The sequence below is a fragment of the Doryrhamphus excisus genome, linkage group LG7 (assembly GCF_037039965.1).
Source record: "Doryrhamphus excisus strain RoL-2023G ecotype Guam linkage group LG7, RoL_Dexc_Guam_v1.1, whole genome shotgun sequence".
NCBI lineage: Eukaryota > Metazoa > Chordata > Actinopteri > Syngnathiformes > Syngnathidae > Doryrhamphus > Doryrhamphus excisus.
Window position 1 is genome coordinate 17,603,611 of NC_136363.1, and position 22,075 is coordinate 17,625,685.

At 38.5% G+C, this 22,075-nt stretch overlaps 2 protein-coding genes across 4 annotated transcripts in view; both read right to left on the reverse strand.

Annotated features, from left to right (window-relative positions):
- bmp6 (bone morphogenetic protein 6) overlaps nt 1-15,679 on the reverse strand; it is a 52,490-nt gene extending 36,811 nt beyond the window's left edge. Inside the window, exon 1 of the mRNA XM_058060302.2 lies at nt 14,869-15,679. Coding sequence (XP_057916285.2) covers nt 14,869-15,277 — 409 coding nt within the window. The 5' untranslated portion in view covers nt 15,278-15,679. The remainder of the gene's footprint in view (nt 1-14,868) is intronic.
- Nucleotides 5,049-22,075, reverse strand: part of LOC131108892 (enoyl-CoA hydratase EchA19) — a 28,108-nt gene continuing 11,081 nt past the window's right edge. The window contains exons 5-9 of one of the 3 annotated variants that reach the window (XR_013627768.1): nt 20,320-20,469; nt 19,900-20,015; nt 19,664-19,772; nt 17,596-17,703; nt 5,049-6,052 (exon numbers count right to left, since the gene is read on the reverse strand). Coding sequence is in view for 1 of the 3 variants with exons in the window: in XM_058060303.2 (XP_057916286.2) it covers nt 19,665-19,772; nt 19,900-20,015; nt 20,320-20,469 (374 nt within the window). In the remaining 2 variants the exon portion in view is untranslated. Of the gene's footprint in view, nt 6,053-15,226; nt 15,306-17,595; nt 17,704-18,774; nt 19,773-19,899; nt 20,016-20,319; nt 20,470-22,075 lie in introns of those variants that run through there. The other 2 variants (XR_013627767.1, XM_058060303.2) reach the window with 2 other exon arrangements.

Here is a 22,075-nt window from a genome sequence, read left to right on the forward strand (position 1 = left end):
TAAACAAAGTAAGATAGAGATAAAGAAAATAGAACAAAAATAAATCATTTTACAATAAACAAAAAAATTGTAATTTGCAACAAAAAAGTAAATTTTCTGAAATACTGTGAAGAAAAATATTTTTATTTAATATTTGTATTTATTATTTTATATTTTTTTATTTTAGTCACATAAAGATAAATTAATATCTTAATATAAAAATAATATATATTAATAGTCATATATAAATATTATATGCATATTATGTTACATAATATATTAATTAATCATATTAATATTAATATATTATATATATTAATATAAATTAATATTTAACACAATTAATTATTAATGAATTAATATATATTAATATTTATTTATATAAATAAATTAATATAATATTAAATTAGATATTAAATTAATAGAATATAATTAATATTATATTAATATTAAAGAATGGCTTTTGTAATATAGGGGAAAAAATAAAGAATAAAGTTGGAATTTGGGGAAAATTCCATGGCAATTTGCAAGCATGAGGATATCAAAAATATTAACAGAAAAAATCATATCTTAAGAATTTTTTTTTACAAGAATAAACTCATCACATTGAGGAAAAATGCAATGTTTGTAGCATGGAGTGGAAATATTAAAGAAAAAATTATTTTTTGTAAAATTAGGTTACAAAACAGAAATTACGAGAAAATATTTTATGGAAGCTGTCAAAAAAGGCATGTTTATGGTTGTAACTAATTAATTTTGTTAATTATATTAATTAGTAGAACCATAAAAATATAATAAAACTAAAGCGTCTGGCACCACTAATTAAAATCCAACAGTGTATTTCTCCCCTTTCATTTTAAAGTTAGTTTCTTTGCACATAAAAAATCCCGTCCTCCTGTCAAGTGCTGGAATGTTCCGTCAGAAAAGACGGCCCACACCTGCCGGCTTAGCGCTTAAATGTCAACGTTTTTGGTGCACCAGCTGCTGTGGGCTTATTGCAACACTTGACATTCATATTCATGCAATTATTGCAGATTGTTACCTTTAAAAGCGCCCTGCCCGTTGAGCACTTAACCTGTCACCGTGTTGGACGTGCAGGTTAAAGCTGTTTGCTTATGGGGATTGACTGTCTGCAAATGGGCTGACCTCACTGCTGTGGGCTCAGGCTGGAACCCAATTCCGGCATCATTGACGTACACACACCCAAGTTCAAGGATCATGACGAGTCCCGGCGGACCTCCAGAGCCTTGGGTTTCTACGTTCATTCATTCATTTTCTACCGCTTATCCTCACGAGGGTCATGGGGGTGCTGGAGCCTATCCCAGCTGTCTTCGGGTGAGCGAGAGGCGGGGTACACCCTGAACTGGTTGCCAGCCAATCACAGGGCACATATAGACAAACAACCATTCACACTCACATTCATACCGATGGATAATTTGGAGTCGCTAATTAACCTAGCATGTTTTTGGAATGTGGGAGGAAACATTCCTTAACATTCATTAAACTTTCAGACCGTTTTAGTGTAGTAAATACATCTGCATCTTATACTTTTGATGATGTGTGTCTTTATTTGAGGAGCCCAGAGGGGGGCTAACGTCATTGCAGCATACCAATGAATGCGTTGCTCAGATGCAATACAGTATGGGAAAACTTAAGGATTTTTTTTATTATTCATATTGGTACATGTTTGTATATTTGAGTGTGAAGTTGCTGTATGATGACTTTAGTGACTGTTATATTGTTATATACAATATTTTTATACACTATACTGTTATATACAATCACAGGGCACATATAGACAAACAACCATTCACACTCACATTCATACCTATGGACAATTTGGAGTCGCTAATTAACCTAGCATGTTTTTGGAATGTGGGAGGAAGTCTGAGTACCTGTCACTGCAATAGGTCCTTCTTAAAACTCCACCTGTGCAGTAAAGTCAATGTTTTTTTTATGTTGACAAAGTGTTATTCTATTAGAATGTAGCTGTAGAAGCCATAAAGAGGTCTGCTATAGTGATCTATTACTACTGTCTGCGTTTGGCCAGCAGGTGTGTGTGTGTGTGTGTGTGTGTTTGTGTCTACATCTGTCTGGACTAGACCGGAGTGCTCCCAGATTTCTAGGAGGAAGCCAGTGTCAGGACCAGGAGATGGATCTCTCCCGTGGGATCTGATAAATAAGGAAAAAATATCTTTCAAAGCAGCTGTTTCCAAAAGTGAAAATATCACTGGTGGCTTTGCATTCCATCACTTCAAGGTACAGTAAAAAAAAAAAAAAGGGGGGGGGGTATTTTCTGTCTCTGTGAACACCTCATTTCCAAGGCCTCCCCACTCTCCTGTGTCATGTCTCCCTGTCCTCACCCCTCTGTTGCCCCCAGCCCCGCCACTCTCTCCATCATGGAACCCCCCCCCCCCCTTTCATGAAGTGACCACAAAGCGTTTCAGCAGCTTCCCTTACCTAAAAACAGCATCGGGAATCAGACGCCTTCATCAGGCTGACATGTCGATGTGACCCATGATAAGACACCCAATCGCCATGGTGACATATACAATACAGTATGTTGCCAAGGTGACGGTAACACATATTAGTGCGGTTGTAGAGTTAGATAGAGATACTATGGGGTTCCTTAAAAAAATCTGCATGTTCTGAACTCCTGTTTCCATATCAGTGTCATAATGGAGAACTTTCAGTAGCATCACACTTGTTTTTCTTTAGACTTGACACTGACTCAACAGTGCCTCTGCTGGTAGCAGTGAAGTACTGCACTCAATTTGCAGCTCAAGATTAATTAATAATCAATTACACGGAATTATCATTAAAATGACGATCAGGACCACCAGTGGAACATTGGCTTACATTAAAAACTGGAAAATGGAAATATGGGGTAATAACTATAAAAGCAATCTTCACTCGCTAAATGTACTGCAAAAAAGGTCAGTAAGGATAATTCATAATGCCGCCTACAGAGAACATACTAACTCCTTATTTTTAAAATCACAAATACGTAAACTTGCTGATATAGTTCATCTTCAAACAGCTAAAATAATAATAAAGAAAAATTAAAAATTAAAAATTAAAAATTAAAAATTAAAAATTAAAAATTAAAAATTAAAAATTAAAAATTAAAAATTAAAAATTAAAAATTAAAAATTAAAAATTAAAAATTAAAAATTAAAAATTAAAAATTAAAAATTAAAAATTAAAAATTAAAAATTATTAGGAAAGCAGGAAGTGAACAAATGTAACAGTTACTGATTGTAAAAGTACCAGATGGAGGGGTAGGATTTAATAAGCTTTGCTTCTTCCTACTCCTTTTGGACATGTGGAACTGTGAACTGATTATGTGATGCATTCAATTGTAATCTGATGCATGTTCAAATGAAATAAAACCATTACCATTACATTTATAGATAATGTATTTGTATGCCCCCATGGCAGGTTATTTGAGCTAACTGACTACTGTATCCATCAAAGTACTCATATTCTGTATCTGAACTGAACAGCGGGGCAATTTGGTATTCAAACATGTCGAGTTCCCTCTCATCATTGTCGGAATCCTGTCAGGAATAATTGGCAAAGCTCGGAGAACAGTTAACAGTTAGGTATCGTTCTGTGGTTGGTTTATCGTACGTGCCATACGTAGGTATTACGTGGAAGTGTATCATTATTGAGAAAGTTTTAAGTGCGCCTTATATTGCGGAAGATACGGTAATATTACACAAAAATATTAAAAAGTAGTGCATACAAAAGCCGGTGTTTGATTGTACTTTATGTTGATGCTATGGAAATACATGATGTCAGTTTGGTCCCTATGGAGGAGGAACCACACTTCTAATTTGGGTGCAAAACCCTACATTAAGTTCAACTGTAAAAAGCACCGAGACCTTTAAGTAAGTAGCATTTTTCTAGGTTAGGTTACAGAGGAATCTGAAATCTGCTTAAAAAAAAAAAAAAAAAGATGTTTGCATCAATGGTCAAGTCCCTTTTGTTTCCGGGCATCAGTCTGGGCCTTGAACCTGAACCAAAACAGGTCTGATCACCACAACAATAAACTGAGTGTTATTTCCTTTGTAACACATTCATATGAAAGATATACAAATGTATTTGTTGTTAGTGCTAAATGGAAACCAAGCATATTGCATATTTTCCTTCCCTCTTCTCCTCCTCTCTCATCCCTTCCTTCCGACCAACACGTCTCCGACTGCTTTCCTGTCAGTATCATGTTTGGAAAGCCAACCAAAGCGGGTCAGCTGAGGGCTCGTAAATTTGTCAGCGGCAGGCAGCGCGGTCGAAAGAGAGAAAAAAAAAAAGAGGCGGCGGCACACTTGGGAGGGTCAAGAGCATCCATGCTCACATTGAGGCCTTTTTTTTTTTTTTTCGTTGTTGTTTCAGGCATGTCCTCTTTAAGGCCACCGGGAACGTGTGTGAGGGGTGCCCACAATCACTTAGCTATATGATGCTGTCTTTACAGGACGACGTTAAAAAGCCATAGCATTTCAGTATGTGGAATCAAACTATGGAATGGATTGATTAAGACCCTCAAACAATGCACAACGATGAGCCAATTCAAGAAACAATACAAGCAGTTGATGTTTGCTAAATACAAGGATGAAGAGTCTTGAACCAGTCATGATGTGCTATACATATCACTATATTGACACTTACTATGGTACCCATTATGTCATTGGATGGTCATATCACCTCGTACTTTGGTACGTGATAAAATAAAATAAAATAAAATAAAATAAAATAAAATAAAATAAAATAAAATAAAATAAAATAAAATAAAATAAAATAAAATAAAATAAAATAAAATAAAATAAAATAAAATAAAATAAAATAAAATAAAATAAAAAAATAAATAAAATAAAATTAAATTAAATTAAATAAAATTTTATTTATTTTTATTTAATTTTATTTAATTTAATATAGTTAAAGTTTTTTTAAATTAAATTAAATTAAATTAAATTAAATTAAATTAAATTAAATTAAATTAAATTAAATTAAATTAAATTAAATTAAATTAAATTAAATTAAATTAAATTAAATTAAATTAAATTAAAAAAAACTTTAACTATATTATGAAAGCAGGAAGTGAACAAATGTAACAGTTACTGATTGTAAAAGTACCAGATGGAGGGGTAGGATTTAATAAGCTTTGCTTCTTCCTACTCCTTTTGGACATGTGGAACTGTGAACTGATTATGTGATGCATTCAATTGTAATCTGATGCATGTTCAAATGAAATTAAACCATTACCAATCCCACAGCGGTGTGTGACCAGCGTGAGTTCTAATCCTAAGCCTAGACTAAAACTAACATTTCTTACATACGGTCCCCAAACCGCTAGGCCATTTTTGTAAAAGATACACAAAAACAGATTTTCGCAGTTGGTCATTTAACACAGCACAGCAGAATGCCTCCCCCATCTGGGTGTCGTCACATAAGGAATTTTGTTTGCCGTGATTACCTAATTCCTGACCGCCGTGCTCAGCTCCATTACCACAATGTGCAAACGTTGGGGAGGGGAAGGGATGGGGGTGGAGTTGGGTGGGGGGGGGGCGTCATTGTGATAATGGATGAAGTTGACTCGGCACACAAGGCCACGTTGAGTCGTAGGTTAACAGCCTTTTTTTTTTTTTTTTTTTTTAAACACCAGGGCGGGCTACACATTCCTACAGGCACACCTATGCCGGTTGTTTGCTAACTGGGATCTTTAAAGCACCCAAAATGATGGAGTCAACTAAACAAACTCTGCGACTTCATTTGGGACCGTTCTGCATTTTATTTATAGACCAATGAAATGAATCGTACACCTATGGACCAGGAAGTGTGCAATTTTGGAATTTCAAACCTGCATGCGGATAAAGCCGTGCAGAGAAAATAAATGTAAATAAAAGAGAAGAGAAAATCAGAGCGCAGCAAATTCCTCCATGCCTGCACCAACGGGTGATAAATGGCGGCTAATCAGATGTTCCACTAGGGGTTATCAGCTCTCCTCAATCGATCGCTCGCAGCCGGGAGTGTGTCACGTCTCAACTCCTCCCTCTCGTGCCGCTATCATTCCAGGCTGGAATGTCCGAAGTAAAAGACTTGACAGGAGAAGGAAGAAGGGGGGGGGGGGAGAAGAAGCATGCCGTGGAGGATTATCTCGGCTCTGATCGCGATGGGCATCTTGTGAAGTGGGAGAGTTATGGCGTGAGAGGGGGAGATAGCATCAGGCTGGGTGTGGGCGTGTGTGGTAAAATGTGTGTGTCCAGTCTCTACATGACCATTTAGTAGGAAACGGTACAGGGTTTACCAACCTAAACAGTTACTATGGTACCCATTATGTCATTGTGTGGTCATATCATCTCGTACTTCGGTACAGGACAAAAAATAAAAAAATAATATAAATTAAAAAAATAAAAATTTAACTATATTAGGAAAGCAGGAAGTGAACAAATGTAACAGTTACTGATTGGAAAACTAAACAGTTAACCTAAACAGTTGCTATGGTACCCATTATGTCATTGTATGGTCATATCACTTCATACTTCGGTACGTGACAAAAAATAAAAAATAATAAAAAATAAAAAATTTAAACTATATTAGGAAAGCAGGAAGTGAACAAATGTAACAGTTACTGATTGCAAAAGTACCAGATGGAGGGGTAGGATTTAATAAGCTTTGCTTCTTCCTACTCCTTTTGGACATGTGGAACTGTGAACTGATTATGTGATGCATTCAATTGTAATCTGATGCATGTTCAAATGAAATAAAACCATTACCATTAAACCACAGAGAAAATTGGCATTTGCAGGACAGAGATGGAGTGCATGAGAAAATGGGGAATACATCTTGAGGGTCTAAATATATTCAAGCCCAAAACAAAATGTGGGCCTCATAGCTCATAGCTAGCTCATAAATAGCCTCATAGCTATCTCAAATATCGGCCCAAGCAAAATCGGCCATCGGCTAAGGGCGATGGAAAAATAATCGGCCGGAAAAAAAACATATCGGTCGATCCCTAGTCCTAACCATAATGTAATATATGACAAGAACCGCATGTCGATGCGCCTTCACTAAGAATTAGTGGTGGGCAAAACTGTTCAGGTCATTCCGCTTCATTCAGTAAAAATAGCCGTTCATTTCGGTTAATTGGTCGTTAGCCTGTGATAAACCCGGTCAGTCATGTCGAGTCAGTCCGTTCACTCATGTTCACGTTCGTTCCGACTCAACAGCTCACAAACTAGTGCTGTGCATCGGTCATGAACAAAACGGCCAGCGGACTGAATCGGTATTTTATGGGCGGTTCATTCGTTTGCAAAAAAGAACTAGTTCTTTTGACCCGTTCGTTCACCAACACCTCACCACTACTCAGAATCAAAACATGGCGGCGGCCGTGGCAACAAGTTTCAGTGACCAGAACGAAAGATGGTGCAACATAGTATCCAAAGTATGGGAATACTTCACACCAGGATGGGCTACTTCACCTCATTGGAGATTTTTATTTTTATATATAAAATTAATTTGTATGATGTAATAATTCCTCTTGTCGGCCATTGCAGCCATAATGAGTTCATTGCAAATGGTATTGCATGAAATGCAATGCATTCACATTTTAAATTGCGTGCAAAGTTGCTGGATGTTAATTCCGTCTTGTGCACTTAATTAAAACTACATTAGGAGATTTCCTCCAGCCACAGCGGCTTTGACCTGGCAGTAATAATTAAAAATGGATAGACACAGTTACAGCACTCGAACAGTAAAAAAAAAAAAAAAAAAAAGCCAGGAAGCCTTAACCTTTAAGCGGCTTTAAAGCGGATCAAAACAGGTCAGACAACCTTGGTCCTTTCCTCAAGTGAGCTTTTCCTCATCTTATGATGCCTGAGCTGAAGTAAAACCACTTCCTTTCACAAAGCCTCGGCATGATCAAATAATTAGTTGGCTTCCATCAAAGAGTCAATTGTTTGATGCAGAAAAGCAGCTTTTTGGGGGGAGGGGGGGAGCAAGAAAGAAAATGGCTTTTAAACACTTCCACAAGACCACCCGTCACTTTACCTCATGTTAGTGTAAACAGCATTAGGAATGTTTTACATAAGATCTTCAGGCATATAAACTTCCTTTCGAGATGGGTGAGAACGACGGCATAAGGGAACAGCGTGCCTCATCCGTTGACATCATCAGATATGACTTCGTACTCACAAGCCTACTTGATGTTGATTAATAGCTTAGCATAAACAAATAATGCTCCGCGTTGAATTACTATTTGTTTGGCTTGTTCTGATTCTCAGGATTCCTAAAAGCACACTGAAGAGCTTCAACAAACAAACGATACTGAGTCTGAACTAAAGTTGTTCAGATTTTAAGATGTGTAGCAAAGCCCATGAAAAACTTGGTGGGGGATATTTATGCTCATAGAGAGGCTCGAGTGACAGAACATCATGAAGGACGAAGCAGCACTAATGCGAGACTCCTAAATAGACTCCTAGCATCATTGGCGCAACTTGGCTCGCGCCATTACATTCCAGTGGATTCCAATAGGTGGATTGTTTGTGACATTTGGTTCCATTTGGTGGACAAAGATTTTAAACATTTTGAAGTTTTCTTGCAGCCAAACTCAATTTTTGCCGCCGTTACGGGCCACTATGAGCCACTATGACACCAGGCGCCACAGCAAATTGCATTGGCGCAAACTGGCACCAACTGGCGCCGGCCCAGTGGACTCCTAGCAATAGCAATTGGATTCATAATGATGTCAATATTCAAATATATATATCAATTTATTCAAAATGTTTAAAATCTTCGTCGTGCCGATTACTTGATGCAAGTGGCGCGACAAAAATTTTAAACATTTTGAAGTTTTCTTGCCGCCAAACTAAATTTTTGCCGCTGTTACGGGCCACCACTAGCCAATTGGGAGGCAGTTTGAGCCACTGCATGCCACTAGACACCTTATTGGTGACACTAGGCACCACAGCAAATTGCATTGGCGCGAACTGGCACCAACTGGTGCCGGCCCAGTGGACTCCTAGCAATAGCAATTGGATTCATAATGATATCAATATTCAAATATATATATATAAATTTATTCAAAATGTTTAAAACCTTTGTCGAGCCGATTACATCAAAGATTTTAAACATTTTGAAGTTTTCTTGCCGCCAAACTCCATTTTTGCCGCCATTACGAGCCAGTTGGGAGGCAGTTTGAGCCACTGCACGCCACTAGGCACCTTATTGGTGACACTAGGCACCACAGCAAATTGCATTGGTGCAAATTGGCGCGAACTGGCACCAACTGGTGCCGGCCCAGTGGACTCCTAGCAATAGCAATTGGATTCATAATGATATCAATATTCTATATTCAAATATAAATATCAATATATTAAAAATGTTTAAAATCTTTTTAAACATTTTGAAGTTTTCTTGACGCCGTTACGGGCCACCACAAGCCAATTGGGAGGCAGTTTGAGCCACTGCACGCTACTAGGCACCTTATTGACGACACTAGGCGCCACAGCAAATTGTATTGGCACGAACTGGCACCAACTGGTGCCGCCCCAGTGGACTCCTAGCATAAAGTCATCACAGTTGAACACAAATGACAGCAGGACCGTGAAACCAAAGCCAGTTTCTGTGCAACCTTGACTTGTCGGAACCACAAAAACCAGACCTGATGGGGGGGGGGAAAAAACGCCGACTATTATCGTGCCACGGTAGTAAGTCAGTGCTTATTAATTGGGTGAGCGTTGACGGATTTTGTTTTTTAACATCAACAGCAGACTTGTAAGGATTTCCTGCACATAAACAATGACTCATGTGGCCGTGATAAGACAGAAGCAGTAAAAAAAACAAAAACAAAAAAAGCATACATTCTTAGACCGCAAGTAAACACAATGGACATCCAACAAGTCCGGGCAAGCCCTAAAACTGCGGTGACCAGTGAGAGGTGCCCCGCCGTGCATTGAGGACATGTCGGGAGCTGCAGTGTGTCACGCGGCATGAGTCACACACGGTGTCATGGTGGACGGAGTGGAAAGCAGGACGTCCACAAGGCAAACAGTGATGAATGCGCTATTCTAGGAATGAAGATGAAAAAGAACCTGGAAAAATATGCTTCTGGTCTCCCAATTAGGAGTTTTCCACTACTTGTTGAAAACCAAGTGATGAAAGTGACTTAACAAGAGGTCTATACATGAATCATGCACGTTTTGTTTCTTTTGAAGGGGGGGGGGATGTTGCAGAGAGTGCTTTCCCAACATGACCTTCTAATCGTGTGCTACTGTTAAGAACATGCAAACTCCACACAGAGATGGCTGAGGTTGGAATTGAACCCTGGTCTCCTAGCTGTGAGGTCTGCGCGTTAACCACTCGACTGCCGTGCCGCCCTGAAAAAAAATTTTTGGGGAAAAAAAAACTTCTTTCTCAGGTTTTGCTACAGTTCTTGCTGAATAGGTGCAGATTCTGGAAGAACTAGAAAGGTTATTGTGTGTAGCTGCTCTATAGGAGTCCACAACTCGATACAATGGGATAAAAATTCACATAATAGGTCCCCTTTTTGAAAAATATTACAATATTCATTCATTCATTTTCGACCGCTTTTTTCTCACAAGGGTCGTGGGGGTGCTGGAGCCTATCCCAGCTGTCTTCAGGCGAGAGGCGGGGTACACCCTTGACTGGTGGCCAGCCAATCACAGGGCACATATAGACAAACAACCATTCACACTCACATTCATACCTGGCTGTCAATCATATCACTCTAAGCCAAAGTTTGAAGACGATATGACAAAGTACGTTTTTTTTTTGTTTTCGTTGTAAATTTGTGACTTTTTTCTTGATATTTTTTCTCGTAAATTTACGACTTCATTACTGTAAAGGTACTACTTTTTTTCCCCCCGTAATTTTCGGACTCTCATAAATTGATGACTAGCAAGCAATGCGAAGGTCCTTTTTTTATACTACAAAAGTAGTACTGTGATATTGCAGGTATTTTGTTTTTCAAATTGATATCACTATTTTGTTAAATAATGGTTATTTTAAGCATCCTAAAAGGACTTTTTTACTGATGTTAGTTACTTTGTTCCACAAAAATACTGTTCTGGTGGTGGATAAGTCAGGTTTAGGGTTACTCTGCATTACTCTGCATTTTTTCACAGCTAATAGAATGTGAACATTTGAGCAGGATATTTAATTTATTTAATTAATTAAATAATTTAATTTTTATTAATTTATTTATTTATTTGTTAAATAAATAATTTATTTGTTTTACTAATTAAATACTTTCTTTGTTTTATTAATTAATTAATTTATTGATTAATTTATTGATTGGTTGATTTATTGATTTTTATTGATTGATTTATTGATTGATTTATTGATTGATTTATTTTTATTTAATAACATAATTTAATTTATTTTTATGGGTTTTTTGTAAATTTAAAGCTGGATGTAAAAAATTATCAAAATGCTACACTTAATAATAATAAATCTTTAACTACAAGAAAAACAAAAAAAATATCGCCTTGTTAACAATATCGTGACATATTGTGTATATCGTATCGTATCGCCAGATTCTTGCCAATACACAACATTAGTCATTAGTATTATTCATCTTATTATACTTTATTGATATGGGCAGATCATTTAGAAATATCTATTTTTATTAACCTGTGCATGCGTTTGTGGTTTGTTTTCAGGGACTAATCAGGGACTTTCATGGATGAATCGATGCATTGAAAAACAATTTTCTAGATTCATCGATTACAGAAAGAATTTACTAGCAGAAATGATGGTCTTGGTTTTGCCTTCATGACGTCAGGAAAACCGAAGTTGCCATTGATGAGCACAATGTGTGAAACACGGGCCACGTGTGAGCCGCATCTATTCATCCATTTTAGTAATTATTCCTGCTTTGCCTCTAATTTCATTCGGTCCAAAGACTTCCTGACCACCCACAAGCTAAGCTACAAAGTCGGGGTACAAAGTTGGCTTAACTGAAAGAGACACATTAAAATCTAATCTGAAGGCTTGATGACACACAGTAGTGGATTTATTGCAAAGGCTTTAATTAGAAATCTCCTCCTCCAGAAGATGCACGGGACAAGATTAATCATAGAGAAGGCCCACATGTGCACCGGCAACCGAGCCCTTAAACTTTAACCGACAACACTGGGATAGTTAAAGCCTGTACAAACACACCACCACCGCTTCCATGTTTCAATACAACATGGTGTGTACTAGTGTATGGTGTGTACTAGTGTATGGTGTGTACTAGTGTATGGTGTGTACTAGTGTATGGTGTATGGTACTGGTGTATAGTACAAGTGTATGGTGTATGGTACTGGTGTATAGTACTAGTGTATGGTACTGGTGTATAGTACTAGTGTATGGTGTGTACTAGTGTATGGTGTACGGTACTGGTGTATAGTACTAGTGTATGGTGTGTACTAGTGTGTGGTGTACGGTACTGCTGTACGGTACTAGTTAATGGTACTGGTGTATGGTAGTAGTGTTTGGTACTAGTGAATGGTACGGTACTGGTGTATGGTACTAGTGTTTGGTACTAGTGAATGGTACTAGTGTGTGGTACTAGTGTGCGGTGTATGGTACTGGTATACGGTACTAGTTAACGGTACTAATGTATGGTGTATGGTAGTAATTAATGGTACTGGTGTATAGTAGTAGTGTATGGTGTGTACTAGTGTATGGTGTATGGTACTAGTGCGTGGTACTAGTGTGCGGTCTATGGTACTGGTATACGGAACTAGTTAATGGTACTAATGTATGGTGTATGGTAGTAGTTAATGGTACTGGTGTATAGTACTAGTGTATGGTGTGTACTAGTGTATGGTGTATGGTACTAGTGTTTGGTACTAGTGTGCGGTGTATGGTACTGGTATACGGTACTAGTTAATGGTACTAATGTATGGTGTATGGTAGTAGTTAATGGTACTGATGTATAGTACTAGTGTATGGTGTGTACTAGTGTATGGTACTAGTGTTTGGTACTAAGTGTGTGTTGTACGATACTAGTGTATGGTACTGGTGTATGATGTGTACAAGTGTTTGGTGTATGATGTATGATACTAGTGTATGGTACTAGTGTATGGTGTGTACTAGTGTATGGTGTATGGTACTAGTGTATGGTGTGTACTAGTGTATGTTGTATGGTACTAGTGTATGGTGTGTACTGGTGTATTGACCAAAGGACCAATAAGTGCTCAAAAAAAGTGGGTACGGGGGGTTCTTCTTCATGACAATGGAGTTCAGCTTAGAAGGAGTCCAGACAATCCATCTGCTAACTAAAGCCTCGTCGACCACCAGCGTCTGGATGATGTTTATCTTCAGATGCTCTGTTTGGAGTGTCCCAGTAAACACACTGGGAGCTGCTAATGGAAGGAAAGGATCTGGATCCGTTTGCGCTCTGCAAATGTTGGTGATGATTAAAAGTGTCCCGTTGGCAAATTAAAGACTGATCTGATTTGGCCAGGATGATATACTCAAGAAAAAAAATGGCCTGTCACTGCAATGGAGGTTATAAATTAGTACTAGCTGCAAGTAGCAGTAACCTGCTTTTGTGGGCTGCAATTAAGTATAAATACTCTAGATTTCACATTCTTGCTCGGTTATATCATTTTTTGCCACAGACGACCATAATGTACCTAAGTAGACATCCTTTTCAACTTTCTTATGCTTCTTTGGGGGCCACTTTGAGGACATTCTGTGCATTAAAGATGCAATTAATGTACTTTAGGTTGATGTACCACCAACTTTAGCTTCCTGACCACCAAGCTGAAATGTTGTAGGAACGGCAACAGGTGGAGACGCAGGTGATTGTTGTACATTCTGCCATCTAGTGGAAGAGCACTCCATTGTTCTGTCCGCCAAAGACATTTATAGTCAATAATTTTATGACTCATTATGTGAAATTGGATACTTTGTTGAGGGATACAGTAGTATTTGGAATCTTTGTGCTAAGCTACCTGAAGACCGACAACTTAGCTATGTGTTATAACTGCAGGTGGCAAAGCAAATCGGCGTAATATGTAACAATCTCCATGAACCGGCACTATATAAACTTTATGGGTGAACTTCATTTGACCTCTAAAGCTTTGAATGCACATATGCAACCAAGCAATGTTTAAGTACAACTCGACCAAGACCAGCGGGCACTTCCTGTGTGTCAACCTCCTATTTCACGGTACGTGACAAAAATAAAATAAAATAAAATAAAATAAAAAAATGAAAGCAGGAAGTGAACAAATGTAACAGTTGCTGATTGTAAAAGTACCAGATGGAGGGGTAGGATTGAATAAGCTTTGCTTCTTCCTACTCCTTTTGTATGGTCATATCACCTCATACTTCAGTACAGGACAAAAAATTTAAAATAAAAAACAACAAAAAAAAAACTATATTAGGGAAGCAGGAAGTGAACAAATGTAACAGTTACTGATTGTAAAAGTACCAGATGGAGGGGTAGGATTGAATAAGCTTTGCTTCTTCCTACTCCTTTTGTATGGTCATATCACCTCATACTTCAGTACAGGACAAAAAATTTAAAATAAAAAACAACAAAAAAAAAACTATATTAGGGAAGCAGGAAGTGAACAAATGTAACAGTTACTGATTGTAAAAGTACCAGATGGAGGGGTAGGATTTAATAAGCTTTGCTTCTTCCTACTCCTTTTGGACATGTGGAACTGTGAACTGATTATGGGATGCACTCAATTGTAATCTGATGCATGTTCAAATGAAATAAAACCATTACCATTACCACAATCTGCCAATGGTGAGGTAGACTGCACCCCCAAAAATCAGGATTCATAATGCTGATGGAATAAAATATAAATAAAATATCACTCCGCCTCCGTTCCAACGCGCAATTACGCACAAAGCAAGCCGACTCACCCAAGTTAACGAAGCTCATCACCATGTCGGCGTCGTTGAGAAAGGCCGCTTCTTGATACGTGGCCAGCGGGGGGCTCCGGGTGGTCCGCACCGGCTCGTAACGCTCCAACAAGGCGTCCGCGTGGTTCACGTCCTCGCCGGTTATGGATATGGTGTTGTACAGGTCCAGCATGAAAAGCGGAGCCGAGTTGTACTTGGCGTGGGACAGATGCGGTCTGGGTCTGTGCGGCAGTCCCAGGATGGACAGGATCTCCTTCTGCATCTCCCTCCTTTCGTGCGTCCTGAGGCGCCGCTGGAGGAAGCCCGGGTGCGCTTGGCTGTCCGGCGAGAAGTGGCTCCACGCCGCCGAGGAGGTGAAGTCACAGGCGGCCAAGCACAACCCGACCAAGGCGAACCAACACAGCGTCATGGTTTGAGCGCCTTGATCCTTCAGGTCGCTTTAAAAGACGTGCGTAAGAACGGTCACCAAACGTTACAGACGAGTCCAGAGATCAGAAGAGGACTTCTGGCACACTTCTTGCGTCAAGCCATTTGAAGTAGTCCCTCAAGAAAAACGCGCAAAACTGCAAAACTTGTCTTGTCGTCATTGCGGACTCCCGTCGCGGTGTTTGCAGCCTCGGGACAAAGTGCACCAAACTACGCGAGTGTCTTAGAAGATAAATATGCCACCAAAGAAATTCACAAGTGGAAAAATAAGTCCAAGGAAAGAAGCCATGACGCCTGTTTTACTCCACAAATACCCGAAAAAATACTAACATAAAGTGAAATCGCTTCCTCCGCACACTGTGTCACTCTAAGCAGGTTGAACAGAATATCCTTGCACACTGGTTTATAGGCGTGTGTGTGTGTGTGTGTGTGTGTGTGTGTGTGTGTGTGAAACCGCCCACCCCGTGCGCACTTAGAGAGGTGGAGCTCTTTGGATCCACAAGGATAACATCATATCTCCATATTTGTAAAAAATAAAAAAATAAATAAATAAAAATAATAATACAAATAATTTAAAAAATCTCCTTATTTGTGCGCCTAACAACAGGTTTACACACACTATATGGTTTTATAAATTTGTATATATTTTTTTTATATTTTTATATTAATTTAAAAAATATATAATTTTTTTGAATACATTTATTATTTTTTTAAATATTTTTTATATTAATTGTATTAATAATATATTAATAATTGTTTTTTTAATCACTAAATGGCAAGAAGGTTTTACTACACAGCTGGACGCAGCGTCCATCCAGGCAGTTCTCCAGTAGTAGTAGTAATAGTGCGACCCCTAAGGGCGGAGATAGGAACTGCAATGCAACGAAGAACCACAGAATGTATATCCCATTGGGAAAGTTTATGAGCGCGCAGACCTCCACCAAGGCTAAACCATTTGATTATTCTGACATAGCACTGCAGTCCTGTAGGTGGCAGATGTTTGCATTTTAGACCAGGGGTCCCCAACAGTCGGGGCGGGGACCTGTACCGGTCTGTGGCGCACAGAAATAATCAATAATTTATTAACGACTCACGACTTATTAACATCACAACAAGATGGGACCATCTTGTCTCACCAAAACAACCTCCGACTGAGAAAAAAAAAAGCCAAATCACACCGGTCCGTGATGTACCAAAGGTGATCATCATGCTAACTACAACTATGATTCAAAAAGCCCCTGGATTATTCTCATGCATCCAAATCTACTCTGCAGGAACCAACAGTATAACAGTATAGTGTATAAAAATATTGTATATAACAATATAAGTCACTAAAGTCATCATACAGCAACTTCAAATATACAAACATGTACCAATATGGGTGTAAAAAAATTCCTTAAAAGTTTTCCCATACTGTATTGCATCTGAGCAACGCATTCATTGGGGTGCTGCAATGACGTTAGCCCCTCTCTGGGCTCCTCAAATAAAGACACACATCATCAAAAGTATAAGATGCAGATGTATTTGCTACACTAAAACGGTCTGAAAGTTTAATGAATGTTAAGGAATGTTTCCTCCCACATTCCAAAAACATGCTAGGTTAATTAGCGACTCCAAATTGTCCATAGGTATGAATGTGAGTGTGAATGGTTGTTTGTCTATATGTGCCCTGTGATTGTATATAACAGTATAGTGTATAAAAATATTGTATATAACAATATAAGTCACTAAAGTCATCATACAGCAACTTCAAATATACAAACATGTACCAATATGGGTGTAAAAAAATTCCTTAAAAGTTTTCCCATACTGTATTGCATCTGAGCAACGCATTCATTGGGGTGCTGCAATGACGTTAGCCCCTCTCTGGGCTCCTCAAATAAAGATACACATCATCAAAAGTATAAGATGCAGATGTATTTACTACACTAAAACGGTCTGAAAGTTTAATGAATGTTAAGGAATGTTTCCTCCCACATTCCAAAAACATGCTAGGTTAATTGGCGACTCCAAATTGTCCATAGGTATGAATGTGAGTGTGAATGGTTGTTTGTCTATATGTGCCCTGTGATTGGCTGGCGACCAGTCCAGGGTGTACCCCGCCTCCCGCCCCGAAGACAGCTGGGATAGGCTCCAGCACCCCCCGCAACCCTCGTGAGGAAAAAGCGGTAGAAAATGAATGAATGTGTAAGAAAATGAATTCCGTTTCTTCACTATTCCTGTGCAGTAGATCGGAAGTGAAAAATCCATTCTTCCAAACGCACCACCCACCACCCTTACGGACATTCCTTTTACCCGTACCTGTGTTATGTCTTCATGGTCCCAAATCAGATGGTGATGGTCCTGCATGGTGATAACGTCCCAAAGGATGTGTGCATCTGCTGCTACTGCCGCTGGAGTTTATCTTATCTGCGTGTGAGGAGTGACAGCTAGCATCAAAGCTGCTCATACACAACACACACACACACACACATACACACTGGGTGGTTTCAGACACAAAAGATATACTTTATCTATGGATCTATGCACACAGAAACTGCAAACTACAAAACATCATGATACTTATGAAATATCCTTAGCATTTTTATTTGACATTTCAAGTGGTAGCATAGCAGGCCGTGTTATGTTGCGTGCGATGATGCAAGTCCCACCAAAGGTAGAAGGAAACGTTAAACAGAGCTTATGTGTTCTGTCATCACACCATCTAGACGGGACACCTCCTTACACCTAATGGACTCTTTTGCCTGTCGGTGTGTCCATCCATCCATCCATCCATCAATCACTCTCACAAATATGCAGCACTTTTTTTTTTCTCCATTCACCATCACAACCCTCTGTGAGATTTACATTAAGTATATGAATCCTATGAAAGGTCTAAGGAGAAGTATTAGGGTTACTTTGGGACATACAAGTTGCAAAATTAGGAGACTGAAAATAGAAAAGTCACAATTTTTTTCATCGTATAGAATGGCGCCAGTGTTAGAAATACTTCTGGTTGATGATGGAATAAACCAAGCAAAGAGTCGTTTCAATGTGTGTAGTTTAAATAACCCACATTACAGCGTTATTCTTGAGAGACTGCGGCTTTATTCTTGCATTATAATCTTTTTTTTTCTACTAATTACAGTTCTTAACATGTACATTATCCCACTACATTTGCTTCGGTGTGTGACAAAAAAAAAACAAAACAAAAAAAACTATAATAAAATTAAATAAAATTAAAATAAAAAAAAATCTTAGGAAAGCAGGAAGTTACTATGGTACCCATTATGTAATTGTATGGTCATATTACTTCGTACTTCAGTATGTGACAAAAAAAAATTAAATAAAATTAAAATTAAAAAAAAAACTATATTAGGAAAGCAGGAAGTTACTATGGTACCCATTATGTCATTGTATGGTCATATCACTTCATACTTCAATAAGTGACAAAAAATTTAAAACAATTTAAAAAAAAGAGAACTGAGAACTGATTATGTGATGCATTCAATTGTAATCTGATGCATGTTCAAATGAAATTAAACCATCACCATTACCATGGGAGCAGGACTAACAGGCAGTCATTCATATAAACATCATATTTGGTAGTTAATGCTCATTTATGTATCTCACTGTGGGCACCATTTTGCATCTTAACATATTACTTGAATAGAAAGTCACTATGAGTAACCTTTATTTGGTAGTATAATACTACAGACTAGACCAGTGGTGGGGAAACTACGGCGCATGGGCCACATCAGGCCCGCCAAGTGTCTTCATCCGGCCCGCCAGGCATTTCCAAAATCCTTTTGCAATGTGTAGCTTGATAAAAAAGCGACCCACAAAGCAACACAGCACATAAACACAACATGTGGGCATACAAATAAATATCTACACATACCCATTTATATTCCTGCCGCAAGGCATGCAGGGTAACTTGTGGTTACTCTCCCAACATTTTGCAATGTTTGTCGCAATATTTGTTGAAGTCGTCAGAGAAATAAACAAATAGGAGTGAACATATCCAATGTTTTATTGTTCATAGTTCATATTGTGGTTGCAGCTGGACTACCCAGCATGTCTTGCGGTCATTTGGAAATAACGGTTTAAAGTTATGTTATGTTTAGCGCTTAGTTGTTGTGAATCACCCACGTTGTCGTACTTGTTGATTTATGTGATGCGGTAATTTCCTGCGGATATGTTGTGTTTTCGTTTTGTTGCACCGTGAGCAAGTATGTTGTTCTGTTTGATGGCCCCCTCCGCCAGATTTGATGAAGCCAATGTCGTCCGTGCGTCAAAAAGTTTGCCCAGCCCTGGACTAGACTAGACTAGACTGGACTAAACTAAGCTTTCTGCTATGTTAAAATAAGATATGATTGAAAAATGAAACCTTATGAAAATGTCCCTCCTCGTCCAACTCCGGTGGTGAATTTACTTGCCCCGGCGACGGCTTCGGACAAGATGACGGGCGCGCCGTTGTCCACCTCATACTGCATGGCCTTGGTGGAAGTAGGCAAAAAATAGGGCCAGCCCTTTAATTGACTAAATATGCTTGGAGCGTGAGTGTAATATATTATATAAAGAGATGAGACAAAGGAAGGTTTTAAATATGCAAATTAGCCGTACCCGCATGAAGGAGGGTGCGTCGTAGCAGCTGTAGATAGCCGAGGAGCGGTCGGCCCTCAGGCACTGCTGCGGGAAGGAGCTGATCTGCTCGGCAAGCTGCAGGGCCGCCTGTAATCCTGTGGTTGCGACGCACAGGATGTAAAGGATGCGTGGAGCCAATGCAGCCATTCATAATACAGGAAATAAGACGCCGACCGCCGTCGGAGTAAAGAAAAAAATAATCCAAATAAAAAAATAAAAAAAAAATCCCCAGTGAGCTTTAAGCCAAGCCACTACGGCCACAAGAAAGACATCCACATGGCTTCTATGGAGTCCACTTGGATGACCTCCATGATGTTTAGAGCTCTTCTTGTCATATAGAGGATCTTTGACTAGTATTTTAGCAGTAAAAAAAAAAAAAAAAAAAGTAAAAGTGCCCACCTTGGCCATCAGGGACAACTCTGTTCGCTAGCCCGTATGCGAGAGCTTCCTGTGCTCCAATGGGCCGCCCGGTCAGAATCAGGTCCAGAGCTCTGGACAAACCAATGAGCCGCGGGAGTCTCACCGTGCCCCCGTCAATCAAAGGAACTCCTGGAAGATCATACATACATGATTAATTAATTAAGTGTATACAAATTACTGAACTCAAGTTATTGTTTTTTAATGCACAAATTTAGACACATGCAATCCAGAAAATTATATGTATATGTTACAATGGGGGTGGGGGGGTGGGGGGGGGCTAATAAATTGACAATAAAAGCATAAATACTGCAGATTTTAGAAAACAGATGGAATGATACAGCTCTCTACAAGAAGCAATGACGTCTGTAAAATTAAATAATACAAATGTAAAAAAAAAAAAAAAATCCAAATAAAAAAATAAAAAATTACAACTATAATGATGAAAATGGTAATATTAATGATGATTATAATAATGGTAATAATGATAAAGATTATAACAATAATAATGATAATAACAATAATAATATTACAACGATAATAACAGGGGAAAACAAGACTGTGGCATGAACATGATTATATCTTTCAAAAAGGGGTAGGCATTTATAAGCTTTTGCTTCAGCCTACTCCTTTTGGGCTTGTGATCAGATAGTTGAATACAAATTAAATAATAATTAAAAAAAAATTAATCCCAAACCCTCCCGCCCCCAAAATAAATAAAATATAAAAATAATAAAAAATAATAAATAATTACAACTATAATGACAAAAATGGTAATATTAATGATGATTGTAATAATGGTAATAATGATAAAGATTATAACAATAATAATAATAATAATACAATGATAATAACAGGGGAAAACAAGACAGTGGTATGAGAATGTTTATATCTTGCAAAAAGGGGTAGGCATTTATAAGCTTTTGCTTCAGCCTACTCCTTTTGGGCTTGTGATCAGATAGTTGAATACAAATGTAAATAATGGAAAGTTATATTTTGATTGATGTAAGAAAAGAAATATACTTGCCCAAATAAAAAAAAAAAAATGTTATTTTTAGTAAAAATGAATTGTGGGCTCCGGCAGCAGAGCATTGTGTTCACATTGAATGGTGGGAAAAAAGGAAGGCCAGGCATCGCTTCCAAATACATAATCATATAATATACTGCTGCTAGTAATTGCGCTTACTGCTGTCAGGGGAGCAACATTTGAGAACAACTGCGCTCCTTAACTGCACCTCTGCTTTCTCTCCGCTCAAATTTGTTGTTCGAAGTCTCCGTGGACACATTCTGCAAAGACGACGGAGACTGAGGGCTGCACTGCAAGGTGTGCTGCATGTCTGGCATGTGGCCCGATATCTAAAGAGCACCAGCTGGAAGTGGTGGTGGTGGTGGTGCGCGCACACACACACACACACACACACACACACAGTTTCATACCACAATCCCTAAGTTCCTAAGAGTCGCCGCTTATTGAGAGCACATGTGTCAGGCGTGTTTTTATAACCCCAAAATCATCACACTGCCCCCCCCCCTCCCCTCCTATGTCATTCTGTGGCCAAACACTGTGATCCTATTCATACCAGCTCCGAGCCTCCTCCAAGTCCTAATATGTAATACATTGGAATCAGGGGTGTAACGGAACATGCATATGGAATCTGATGTTTCGGAACGGTTCACTGATGGCCTGATTCCTCATGCAGAAGTGTTATTTTAGGTTTAAGAATTGTATTATTTACAT